Raw genomic sequence first — 13,480 nt, forward strand, 5'->3', positions numbered from 1 at the left:
CACCAATGAACCCACCTGGGCCTGGTGTGTTCTGTTTTAGAAGGTTATTAGTTACTGATTCAATTTCTTTAGTAAATATAGGCCTATTCAGATAGATTGTCTGTTTCTTCTTGTGTGAGTATTGGGAAATTGTGTCTTTCAAGAATTGATCCATTTTATCCTGGTTTTCAAAGTTAGGGCCATAGAGTTGTTCATAGTAGTCCTTTATTATCCTTTAAATGCCCATAGGATCTGTAGTGATGCCCCACCTTTCATCTCTGATATTAGTAATTTGTGTTCTCTCTCTTTTTTTCTTAGCCTGGCTAAAGGCTTCTTGATTTTATTAATCTTTTCAAAGAATCAGCTTTTGGTTTCATTGATTTTTTTCTATTGATTTCCTGTTTTCAATATCATTGATTTCTGGTCTAATTCTTATTTTTTTATTTTTTAAATAAACAAATGTGTATGTGTATCTATTCATATCTTTGCTTTTTTTTTTCACTTAACAATAATCTGTAAGTCCCTCCATGGTAACATATGGAGATATTCCCCATTCCTTTTTACAGTAGATATTACTCCATTTTGTAGACATGCTACAGTTTATACAATCAGTCCAGTATTTGACAGGTGTTTGGGTTGTTTCTAGTCTTCGTTTTTACAAATACAATACAATAGGTAGCCTTGTCATATGTCTCTGTATTTTTGCCAGCATACCTTTGGGATAAATTCCTAGAAGTGGTGTTACTGGGAAAAGAATAAATACATATATAATTTTGCTAGATATTTCCAAATTCCGTTCCATAGGAATTGTGCTGTTTTGTATTCCCACCAGGTATATGTGAAATTATATACACAGTACAAAGTATATTGTTAAATTTGGAGATTTTTACCAATCTGATGTGACATAAACAGTATCTCTGTAATTTTGATTTGTTTTTCTCTTATTATTAGTAGTTGAGCATCTTTTCAAATGTTTAAGAACCATTTTCACTTCTTTTATGTGAAATATTCATATCTCTAGCCCATTTTTCTATAAGGTTATTTTTCTTCACTGATTAAGAAGCTTTTTGTGTATTAGAGATAGAAATCCTTTGTCTGAGATACTAGATGTTAATTTTTCTCATAGTTTGTAATTTGCCTTTATGTTTATCTTATAGATGTTATTGTTTGCCTTGCAAAATTTTTATTTCTGTTATATTTTCCTTTATTGTTTATATATTTTGAGTCATAGTTAAGAAAGTTTTCCCAATGCCAGGTTATAAAGGAATTCACCTATACTGCCTTCTAGTACTTGGATGGTTTTATTTTTCACATTTATATCTCTGTTCCATGTAGAATTTATCCCGGTGTACAGTTGAGGAATGGATCAAATTTATCTTTTTCTTTATGGCTATCCAGTTATCTCAACACCATTTATTAAAAAGTCAAACTTTTCTCCATTGATTTAAATGCTGCCTTTATCCTATGCTAAAATTTTCATACACAATTGGGTCTATTTCTTGATTTTCTATCCTATTCCATTGGTCTCTATTCATGTACCAATACCATTCTATTTTAATTATTGAGCCTTTATAATATGTTTAAATAACTAGTAGCCATACCTCGTCGTATTTGTTTTTCACCATTTTAATGGTTATTTTTGCTTACTTATTATTTCTAATTAACCTTATAAAAACTTATCTGGCTCCAGAAAAAAAGCCTGATAGTGTTTTATTGGTATTGTCTCAAATAGACAAATTAAATTAAGAAGAACCGACAACATTATAAAGTTGGGTCACCCTACATAAGAACATATATCTTTCATTTGTTCAAGTCTACTTTTGTGTTTTTCAGGAGTATTTTATGGGTTCCCTTATGTAGGTTTTGGATATTTTTTGTTAAGTTTATGCCTAGATATTTTATTTTTATTTGGCTATTGTAAGTGGTAATGCTATCATTTAAAAATTTTAAATATGTAACTGAAAAGAAATGGTTTTCTACCTTTGGATTCCCATTCTTTGATCTTGTGCTTACCTCGGGAAGAAATAAAGGAGGCTAATCTTTATTGAACTCCCTCCAGGCATTCTCCCACGTTACTTCATTTAACCTTCACAGCAACCCAAGAGGCTAAGTATTGTTATCCCCATTTTTGCAAAGGAGAAACTGATACTCAGTAAGTTGAGATTTAAAATGTGAGTTTTATCCTCTACATAATTCACCATCTTTGTTTTGCAAATGGAGGAATCACAACACAGGAAGGCCTACAGGACGCGTTAAAAGTCCTCATCCTGGCCTTTTCACTTATTAGCCATGTGGCTTGAGATTGGGTAGAATGTTCAGAATATTGTTAAATAGTGCCTTGTTTAGTGTCTGATCTTAATGAGAACATCTCTATTTTTTTACCACTAAATGTGACATTGGCTACTAGTCAGTATTTTTAATTCTATTTCTAGTTTACTGAGAATGTTTTTCTATTTAACAAACAAATTACTTGAACTGCTTAAAAAGTATCCTGTGATGGGCACAAAATTCATTGATAAATAAGACAGGTCAGTTTTCTGCTCTAATGGGGTTTATCTTCTAGTGTGTGGGGTAACAAAGAGGAAGGGGGGGTTGGGGGAGGGAAGGAGAAAAGATAAGCAAACACAAAAAAATGAAAATGGATAACTTCAGAAAGTGACAAGTGCTTTAAAAAAACAAAATAGGGTAACATGATAGTGAACAGAAAACCTAGTTTAGGTAAAGTGGAGGTAATATTTGAGGTGAGATCTAAATTTCAAGGAGGCAGCCTTCAAAGATCTGGGGGAAAAACAAAGGGATCAGCTAGTGCCAGAATGTCAAATTTTATAAAAATTTCTTTTTAGATTTTGTTGAAATTATTATACAGTTTCTCTCCTTCGACCTATGAGTGTGACTAACTCCATTAAGGATTTCCTACTATTGAACCATCCTTGCACTTCTGGGGAAAAAAATATTACTTGAGGTTCGTGTTTTTTTTCTATATACTAGTGTTGAATTTGATGGTGTTTTATTTAGAATTTCTCATCTAAGCTATAAGTGACATTAGTTTAGATTTTGTGTGTTTTGTCAGGTGTTATATCATGGTTATGCTATCTTCATTAAATAACTTGGCCAGATTTCTATGTTTTTCATACTTTGGAACAGTTTAAATAGATAGGAATCATCTGCTCCTTAGAGATTTGAAAGAACTTGCCTGAAAGCTATTTTGACTGTGTGACTTGTAAAAAGTAGTCAGTTTTGTTGTCTATGTTTTAATCACTACTTTTATTTCACCCATGGATATTGGTCTATTCTGGTGCATCCTGCTAAGTCAACTGATCACATTTATTGTACATAATGGTCTTAATTCCCCCCCCATATATGTGGTTATATTCCTTTTTCATTCATAATGTGACATATATGGGTTCTCTCTCAATTTTTTTATTAGACTTGCTAGAGGTTTGTGTATTTCATTGATCCTTTCAAAGAATATATTTTTATGTTTAGCTATCTTAATTTGTGTTCTAATTTATTAAACACTTCTGCTTTTGTCTTTTTTAATTCCTTTCTTCTTTCTTCATTTTATTTTTCTAAAATTTTCAGATATTTACAACATTTATTTTTATTTGGTTTTGCTTAAAATAAAAACCATTTCAGACTCTCAGTTTATAAGTTTAGTTATATTCCATACATTACGACTTGTAGTTTTCTCATGGACACTACTTACTAAATACTTAGTAATTCATTTCTGTTTCCTCTTTGATCTAAGGGCTATTTGGATCAAATACGATCTTTTCAACTTTATTAATTTTTGCCCTTTTATTAGTAATTTTTAGTTTTGTTGCATTATGATCAGAAAATGTGGCCTGTAAACTTTTGTCTGAAGTTTTCTCTGTAGATCAGCACATAAGTGATTGCAGCATCCGCTATTAGAATCCTCACACATTTGAAAATGTCTTTTTGTTGTTCTTTGCCTGGTTTAGAATTTTTATAGAATAGTCTTTTTCCCTCGAAACCATAAATGCTACTTCATCTTCCTCTGACATTTACTGTACTACAGAAGTCCAACCTGTGATAACACTTTTAAAATGGATTATTGTAGAAATTTTTCTATCTCTGAAATTCAAAAATTTTGCCAGAACATTTTTAGATATAGGTCTCTATTACTAATTTTGCCTTGTTTTTAGTGAAGCTTTTTAATATGATTATTCTAGTCTTTTCCCTTTAAGGTGGTGAACATTTCCATTATTATTTATTATCATTATGTCTCCCTCTTTTATAACTTCTCTCTAAAATCCTTACTATGTGTCTATTTTTAATCTTTGAATCTTCTGATTTATGGGAGCTTTCTTAAGATCATCTCTATCATTGATTCAGTTTTCTGCAGGATCTAACTTTCAGGTCTCTGTTTTAGTTGGATTTTTAAAATTTGATAATCATGTTTTTCATCTGAAAAATTGATCTCAGGAAAAAGATATGCAATAGTCTCTAAAGCTTTCTCTTCTTTGAGGGAGTAACTTGTTCTCAGGGGCTCATATGCTTTGATTCCTTAGACTGATTGCCTTCTTCTGAACTACTGAATCATTTCATAGACCAGATAGCATTTCTGCTTCCTTATTTTTCACCAGGGTTGGGGAGAGGAGGCGTGAGGATGTCTGTCCAGATGGCTGGAGACCGTGTGCATTCCTGTTCCGGCTCACTTGACAGGCTATTTCTTCACTTAAGTTGACTCCTTTATCTGCATCCCCCTGCTCTGCTTCATGGGCATTCTTCGAGTTCTCATGACTATGGACAGCTTTTTCCCTAGTTTCTAGCACAGGCACATGTTCCCCCCTATTTTAACAGTTGCTTTTGGTGGGTTCAATTGGTATGGGCAGAGCTGGCAGGAAGGTAGGGAGAGGAGAGTCGGGACTTTTACGTGCAGAGAGAGGCTTAGATTATTGTGTTGAACCAAAATCCACTACACAGATATTCATGACAACTCTGGTGGTCAACTGGAGTATTTCGTGAGGCCCATTTACAGACAGAAATGGAAACTTCTGTTCTTGTCCTTCCTTTAGTGTGTTTGTGCACAAGTAGTATTGTGTACACGGAAGTCTTTCTGCTTTACTTATTCTGTCTTCACCTCATTGTTCTTGTTTGATTTACAGAAAGATGTAGACAAGGAGTTCTATTTGTTTCCCACAGTGTTTGATGAGAATGAGAGCTTACTCCTGGACGATAATATTAGAATGTTTACAACTGCACCTGATAAGGTGGATAAGGAAAACGCAGACTTTCAGGAATCTAATAAGATGCACTGTAAGTACTGCCTCATGTACCAATATCAAGTGATTTCAGTACTGCACATGTCATGCTTTCAATGAAACCAAAATGCTAGTAGCTTTGCCCATTGATTAATTTTCAATAAATGATTAAATACAATAGTGCTCTGATGGTAATATCATTGATTTTTTAATGTATCAGTCAATTACTCCTCATTTCACTTAATTCAGAATAATAAAACATACAAAACATGTCGATTAGATGCATGGTCCTTAAAATGTGGTCCCTGGATCAGCAGCCTCAGAAACACCCAGGGACTTGTTAAAAATGCAAATTTGGGGGCCCCAACCCTGATCTACTGAATCAGAAACTTTGGGTTGGGGCCAGCAATTCACATTTAACAAACCCTCCGGGTTGTTCGGATACATGCCTAAGTTTGAGAACTACTGGATTAGATGTTTTTCTCATCTGTGTCTTAATAATGACAGGCTCATTTTATTATTCAGTATGAAGAAAGATATGGACTCTGCTGTCAACGAACTTCAATGATTTTCACCCTTGACTACACATTAGAATCCCCTGGGAGTTTTTAAAAACTCTTAAAACTATTTTTAAAATGCTCAGGACACGCTCCAGAGATTTTTATTTAATTGAAACCTAGCATCAGATTTACTTTTGAGCTCCCAGTGTAATTCTAAAGCGCAGTTAGGGATTAAAGACGGTGAGCTAATCGTTCAAAATGCCCACACCACTAATGGACAACATGTGAAAACCATTGTAGCTAGAAGAAAAAAATGTAACATTGTGTTACAAAGTGATGTTGTTTTTTAGTTGGATTGACACTAGTTACAGTACCCACAATCTTCAAAATACTTCTTTTGATTTTGCATTTTTGCATTTTGGAGGAGTAGAGAATATTATCCACTGGAAATGGCAGTGAGAGAAAACTTCCCGCATAGTCTTACCTGTTATTCAAGATGAATCAGAGAATTTTCCATCTAGAGCAACAACACATTCCCAGTCTACAGTGCCCAGGAAAAGCAGTTATTATTCATACATTTAGGTGCTTGAAAATATGACCCTTGAGGGAACTGAGAAGTGGCTAGCTGGGAAGAACAGTGAGATTCCCAGGCTGCAGAACTTAAAGACCCCTGCACTCAGCTCTGCTCCTTCCCAAGACACTGGGTACAGCAAGGGGTTGCAGGCACACTGCTGACATTTAAAGGGGTGGCGGGGGCGGGGGGGGGGGGTGTGTGGCAGGCAGGAATGGGTCTTTTAAAAATTAAATAGAGTCGGCTCTGGAACGTCTGGGAGGTTGTCATGTAGGAGGACATAAGACAAACCATTTTCAAAGTGTTATTTTCCAATTTTTACAGCCATGAATGGATTCATGTACGGCAATCAGCCTGGTCTCAATATGTGCCGAGGAGACTCGGTCGTGTGGTACTTGTTCAGTGCTGGAAATGAGGCCGATGTACACGGGATTTACTTCTCAGGAAACACGTATCTGTCAAGAGGAGAAAGGAGAGACACAGCAAATCTCTTCCCTCAAACAACCCTTACACTCTTCATGCAGCCTGACACTGAAGGTATATTTCCTTAAAGTCAAGACAAGTCTCTATTGGATCGATTCGTGTGGTTTTGGTTTAAAATCCTGAGCTGGGTGATAAGCTCATTCCTTCCCCCAGCCTGCCAAGTGCCCTTCGTTCCCTGGGAAGAGCACGTCTGTCTGGGCCGCTGTCAGCTAAGTACAGGCCAGAGGGGTCCATTTCCTGTTTGTGGGGGGAAGGGGAGGGAGGGACAAGAAAAGAGCCGACTCTGGTTGCTGCCATTTCCACATAGTAGAACCCTCAAGACACACTCCTTTTAACTCATGGTCCCTTTAAAGATAGCTGGCAAATCAGACGAGAACGGGAATGACTCCGCTGAAGACTCCGTATCTGAACCTTTTGTCTTTGTCGTTTCTCTGTAGCCTAGATGTAGTGTCGACTTGTTGGTTGTTTGCAATTGAATATCCTGTACTAGAACTATAGCCATGCAAGTTCAGAGACACCTACAGGCCTGGCTCTGAATGAGTAAAACAAACAAGAAGGAATTTTAACCAAAAAGTAAAAATATACTAACCTTCTTCAAGCTTTATTTCGTTCATTATTTGCCACTAAAATGTAAGACATGTCCAGTGTCACCTCTTCCTCTATTCATTAGACAAATGTAAATACAACAATGAACAAAGAGATGAAGTGTCTGCTCTCACAGGACTGAAATCCTAGTGCAGGAAGACAGACAATGAGCAAGTATATTAACACATTTCTATTAAGTGGTTATAAGTACTAGGAAGAAAACTAGGGCAGGGCAAGGGGCTGGTGAGTGATGAGGGAAGGTAGGTAAAAATTCTCTGAGGATGTGACAATTAAGGAGAAGTTTGAATGAAGTGAGGGCATGAGCCATGCAGATATTTTGGGGAGAAGTGTTCCAGGCAGAGGAAACAGCAAGTGCAAAGGCCCTGAGGCAGGCATACACTTGACCTGTTCTAAGAACAGCAAAGGGGCCTATGTGACTGGAGCAAAGTGAGTAGTAGGTGATGTGATCAGAGGTGTGGGGCTGTGTTAAGGACTCTGGTGTTGATTCTGAATGAGCTGAGGAGCCACAGAAGGCACTGAGCAAAGGAGTGACATGCTTTCTCATTACCATTCCAGGGACTTTTGAGGTTGAGTGCCTCACAACTGATCACTACACGGGTGGCATGAAGCAAACCTACACTGTGAACCAGTGCAAGCAGCTGCCTGAGAATTCAAACATCTACTACCGGGGAGAGAGGACCTACTACGTCGCAGCGGTGGAGTTGGAATGGGACTACTCCCCCGGCAGGGAATGGGAGAAGGAGCTGCACCACTTACAAGAACTGAAGTAATTATCCCGGCTCAGATTCCCAGTGTTTCTATTTTCTCTTTCAGAGAAGTAAGAATTATGCTAAATTTCAGAAAAACAAACAGGTGCAGTAAACAATAGCAACAGAAAGAATAACAAAACACTTCCCAGGAGCCTTTCCTCATTAACTTCTGCTTCTCTCAGTTTTCTCACAGGAAAATTTCCATATATCTCATTTGATTCTTCGTAGTCTTCATCTTACTTTTTTTTCTGTTGGGCTGTCTTCTCATATTCGTGCGCCCGTTATCTTGTCACTGATTTTCAAATTTTGAAACCAAAATTAATGCCCAAATTCAGAACTAAAATATTATTTTCCTTACCAACTATTTGCTGCTTTTCTTTCCTCCAAAGATTTCCTTATTAGTCTGCTAATCAGTTATTTCACATTCTTAAAATTATTATGTAGGGAAGAATATTTCACATTATTGAGGGCAGTATAGCAGATATAATCTCTGCCCTCTAAGAATTTACAGGAAAATATGGTTCAAAACCACTAATAAGATGCACATTATGGAAATGTAATGAATCTATGTTATGAATAACTATAAGTAGAGGGTGGTTATTGGAGCTGGAGACCTACATTTAGAGCAGCATCCCTGACACTTCTAGGCAGTCCTTTCATACTTCCCCAAACCCTTCCCCTCTGCCGTCTTCCATGTCAAGCACTAACCCTTTGTGGACATGACTGGAGAGATCGGATGGGCGTGTGCTCAGATCTGGGGCGCACAACACCACTGGAGACCTGCAGCTAAGCATTGGTTAGCCAGTGGGTTTGGCTGCTATGGTGAGTATGATTCGTGGTGAAAGGAGTAAAGGCTATTTCGGTGACTGGGGTAAAGTGGTCAAAAGGCTACAGGAGCCATTAGAAGTCGATGGAAACTTCAGGTAAAGGAAATGGCTGGAAAACTAGGGCCATTTTAGTTCTTATAAACCAGAAATAGTGCAGTAACCAGAGAACACTTCACTGGTGAAATCTGGTCTCATAAAATTCTAGAGCCACAGAGAAACCTTAGTGATGATCTCATCTAATACCTCCTTCTAGGGGTGAAGAAACCGAGGCTCTGACAGGCAGTGACGAGCAGGAGGTCATTTCACTGGTGGCAGAGTCAAGGCCAGCTCCCAGATGGCTCACTCCTAGCCAGGGCAATTTCTACCACACCTGTCTATTTTCAAAGTCTTTTTTTCTCCTGCTGGCATGGGAGAGTGATACTAAAAATGAGCATACTGACTTATAAACTACATTTTTATTCAAAATTTAAAACCCAACTTCCACTTTCATTAAGACAAATACTAACCTTGGTTTTGTGTGTGTGTGTGTGTGTGTGTGTGTGTGTGTTTTAAGTGTTTCGAATGCATTTTTAGATAAGGAAGAATTTTACATAGGCTCAAAGTACAAGAAGGTTGTGTATCGGCAATTCACTGACAGCACATTCAGCGTCCCAGTGGAGAGAACGGCCAAAGAGGAGCACCTGGGAATTCTAGGTAGGACTCGGACGCTCCCCCAGCGGTGGGGGCTAGGCACGTGCCACTACAAGCAGTGACAGTCCAGGTCTATGGGTTTAATTTTCTCGGTTCATATAACAAAGTTATTCAAATAAAAATAAAAAATGTAAGTTACTCAGTAAAAATGAGAAGGCTACATTTACTAAAGAATATGGCATAATAAAATATTACTTATTTCTGTCAGAAACAATGTGTTATCCCATGTACTAATGAAATAGTATATATTGGGTGTTTTTCAATTTGATGCCTAAAGTTTTGGTGAAACTCCTAGAAATTACTTTCTAATGAAATTCTTAACCAAATTCTCTCTGTTATCCCATTCCTCTAAAAAAAAAAAAATATATATATATATATATAGCTATTTACTTTTAAAATGAAGATATAAACAACTAACTCCAAGAAGAAATGCACATACAGACAAGGAATTAAGAAAGAAAAAAGTGTTACCACGCAAAGGCAGGGGAAAGCAGCCTTCAGTATTTCACTTTAAGGCAGAAAGTCTAAGAACTCAATCAACATTGGTCTTGGGAATTTTCTTGAAAGTCATCAAGTGCAGGGGTCCCCACTCCCAGCCCCTCTGTGTTCCTACACGGTCAGAGTCCCCTGCGGCCTGGTTATCCTCAGCTCTGGAGGAAGACACCAGGGAGAGTGGTGCGCTGCTGAGTGGCAGAGGTTCTCCCAGGCAGGAGACAGCTAAGACAGGCCAGAGGGCAGAGATGGGAGGAGTAGCCCCACCCACCCTTTCAAATGCAGTCCGGTCCTAAATTCACACTCAGGCCCGTCTGGAAGTCCAAATGCTGGGAAATGCGAGCAAGTGCTGTGTAATGACGCCTGGCCAGGGCGGGAGCACAGCCGGCTCACCACGATCAGGCCACTACCCTGCAGGAGACTTCCAGGCCAAACCCTCCCCTAGGACTCCAGACAGGAGGTGCACCACGGTGTCCACCTGTAGAGGCAGGCATCACCAGCGCTTTTATCCCGAATCTTCTGGGACCAGGCATAAATCCAAGAGAACTACAGCAAGAAGCCACAGGAAAAAGACTCCAACCTTAATGCTAAGAAAGTTACCTGATCTTTGCTTTTATTCCTAAATCAGAACTTTCAATCTGACAGGTATATAAGTCACTTGTCCTTTTCGCTCTTGCCAGGTCCACAACTTCACGCGGATGTTGGAGACAAAGTTGAAATCGTCTTTAAAAACATGGCATCAAGGCCCTACTCCATACATGCCCATGGGGTGAAAACAGAGAGTCCCACCGTCACTCCCACTTCACCAGGTACTCATGGGGGGTGCATTTTAACAGACTCAACAGCCTTTCCACAAACGACTTGATCAGGGACGTATGCCTTCCAAACGAGCGCGTCCTGAGGAAGTGCAGGGGGAGGTGGTGAAGACGTTAGGACACGGGGAGGTGTGTCTGTGTGTGTGTGACACATACACGTACCAAAAAAAAAATCCATAGAACTATATGGAAAGAATCTGAGGGTATGGACATCTACAGATACTCAAGGTTGAGTGAGCAGAGATCTCTCCGTGCTCAGCTAGAACCGCCCCAGACAGGGCCCTAAGGGCAGAGGGGATTTCAAATCCCCCGTGTGTAGTCCAATATCTGGCATGTACTGGGAGCTCCATACAGCTTTCTTTAATTAACACAGAGTAAAAGCTGAGGTGGATTAAACACAGGTGTGTACTTTCTTTAATAAAAACTGTATTTTTCTTCTATTAGTTGTAAAGTTGGTTTCTAGGAAGGGACCATTTCTCAGTAACTTAGCAGTTCCCAAATTTATCAAGTGAGAAAAAATAAATTACTCTATAGAGTTGCTCTTGTCAACTTAGGGGAATAGAAATAAAAAGCCTTGCCCTCATGACCCTCACATTCTTCCAAGGGAGATACACAATAAATATATACACGACATCAAGTTGTAACAAGTGCTGTGAGAAAGATCAAGATGGATGAGAGAGACCGAGTAACAAGGGTGCTATTTTCGGAAGGGCGGTCAGACGAGCTTCTTTGAGGAGGTGCAAGGTGAAGGCACCTAAATGATGAGAAGTAACGAGCCACAGGGAGGTGTGGGGGAAGAGCATTCTAGGTCCCGAGATGGGAGCTGGCTTGGTGCATCTGAGGAATGGCACGGAGGCCAGAGGCGAGCAAACAGGGGCAGAATGTGAGGAGATGAGATCCAGGGAGGGCTGGGCCGGATGCAGCAGGAGGGAGGGGGACCTCAGAGGCCACGGTTAGGACCTTAGATTTGATTCTAAAATCCCATGTGAGGGTCTGAGCTGGAGAGTGATGTTCCGATGAACCCTTTTTAAAGGACTGTTCTGGCTGATGTGGAAAAGTTACTGTAGGGGACAAGGGCAGAATCAAGGGTCAGTTAGGGGACTTCAGCAATAATCTGGGTAAAAAAATAAGGAGACCTGGACCAGGATAAAAGCAGCTAATGTGGTGAGCTGTCTTGTTCTGGTTCTATTTTACTTATTTATTTTTTTTAATTTAATATATTTCACTTTTTTTTTTTTTTTTTCCTTGAGGAAGATTCACCCCGAGCTAACATCTGCTGCCAATCTTCCTCTTTTTGTATGTGAGCCGCTGCCAATGCATGGCCACTGACAGATGAGTGGTGTAGGTCCGTGCCCGGGAACCAAACCCAGGCTGCCGAAGCAGAGTGTAATGAACTTAAGCTCTAGGCCACCAGGGCTGGCCCTGGTTCTGTTTTAAAGGTGGTGCTGAAAGGACTGCTGAAAGACTGGGGCTAGGAAATGTTAGGGGAGGAGGAGTCGAGGACAGCGCCAAGGTTTTGGGCGTCGACCAAGGGTGGCAGAGCGGCTTGGGGTGGGAATGGGAACGGAGGAAATGTTATCTTTCGGCTTGTGAGAATGAAAGTATAGATGAAGAGACAATATGTTCAGGTGGTGAATCTACGCTTTATATTCTCAGTGAAATGTTCTGCTTAGAAACAGAGCGAGGACGCAGGGGTGGGCATGATGGAGGGCTTGAGGAAAAAGGAAAACTTTACCTCTTCCTTGAGACCATCCCTCATGTCCTGCTTGACAAACCTAGGAAAGGCTTCTCAGACTCCAGCTGACTGAAGTCTGACAGCGTGACTACCTAGTGGTCAGGTTACATAAATGGAGTGGACAGTGAGTGGCCATGGCCAGAAGCCAAGGTCTAGTGAGCAGTTGTGTGGGGAGCCCTGAGGTGACTGGAAACAGAGATCAGGCTGGACAAGAGCCCAGAGCAAACGGAAAAAGGCAAAGTCCTTGGCAGAACAGGAGGGTGGAGCAACCACCATCTGCAAAGTGTCACGGTCCAAGGTGTGGTTGTGCCCTGTACGTGACAGAGTTGTGACAGAACAGTGTATGGTATGACAGAATGGGGCGGACTAGAGAGGAGGTCATTGTGACAGGTCATGACCCATGAGAGCAAGAGGTCAAATGGCTCCTCGCCAGGAACTGTGAAATCACTGAGGACGATGGTGAGGCAGAGGAAATTACACAGGGTGGTCCAGATACACAGACACAGAGGGGACTGTGGAGAAGGTGCTAGCACTGGGGAAATCACTTGACAGTTGAGAAGAAAAAAGTGTATTCGAGAAACAGACTTTAAGCGGAGAAAAGAACTGTTGAAAAGTTTCTTCAAATTGTGGTATTGGAACTGCCACCTCCGGGCTTTTGTGGTATTGCGTGTGCCATGGCTAGTCAATTCATAACTGATGAAGAAGATAGAAAAGAATGTCTTACAGTTTGTCTTAAAACTAAATTCCTGAAAACAATTTTGAGTTCCACAACTTTTTTTTTTGCTGAGGAAGATTCACCCTGAGCTAA

The 13,480-nt window shown here is 39.8% G+C and overlaps 1 protein-coding gene across 1 annotated transcript in view; it reads left to right on the forward strand.

The window, feature by feature from the left end:
* CP (ceruloplasmin) overlaps positions 1-13,480 on the forward strand; it is a 52,140-nt gene that overhangs the window by 26,263 nt on the left and 12,397 nt on the right. The window contains exons 10-14 of the mRNA XM_014788896.2: positions 5,109-5,259; positions 6,600-6,812; positions 7,920-8,130; positions 9,494-9,633; positions 10,803-10,931. Of these exons, the coding sequence (XP_014644382.1) occupies positions 5,109-5,259; positions 6,600-6,812; positions 7,920-8,130; positions 9,494-9,633; positions 10,803-10,931 (844 nt within the window). The remainder of the gene's footprint in view (positions 1-5,108; positions 5,260-6,599; positions 6,813-7,919; positions 8,131-9,493; positions 9,634-10,802; positions 10,932-13,480) is intronic.

The sequence above is a fragment of the Ceratotherium simum genome, chromosome 5 (assembly GCF_057802395.1).
Source record: "Ceratotherium simum simum isolate JZ-2026a chromosome 5, ASM5780239v1, whole genome shotgun sequence".
NCBI classification, from domain to species: domain Eukaryota; kingdom Metazoa; phylum Chordata; class Mammalia; order Perissodactyla; family Rhinocerotidae; genus Ceratotherium; species Ceratotherium simum.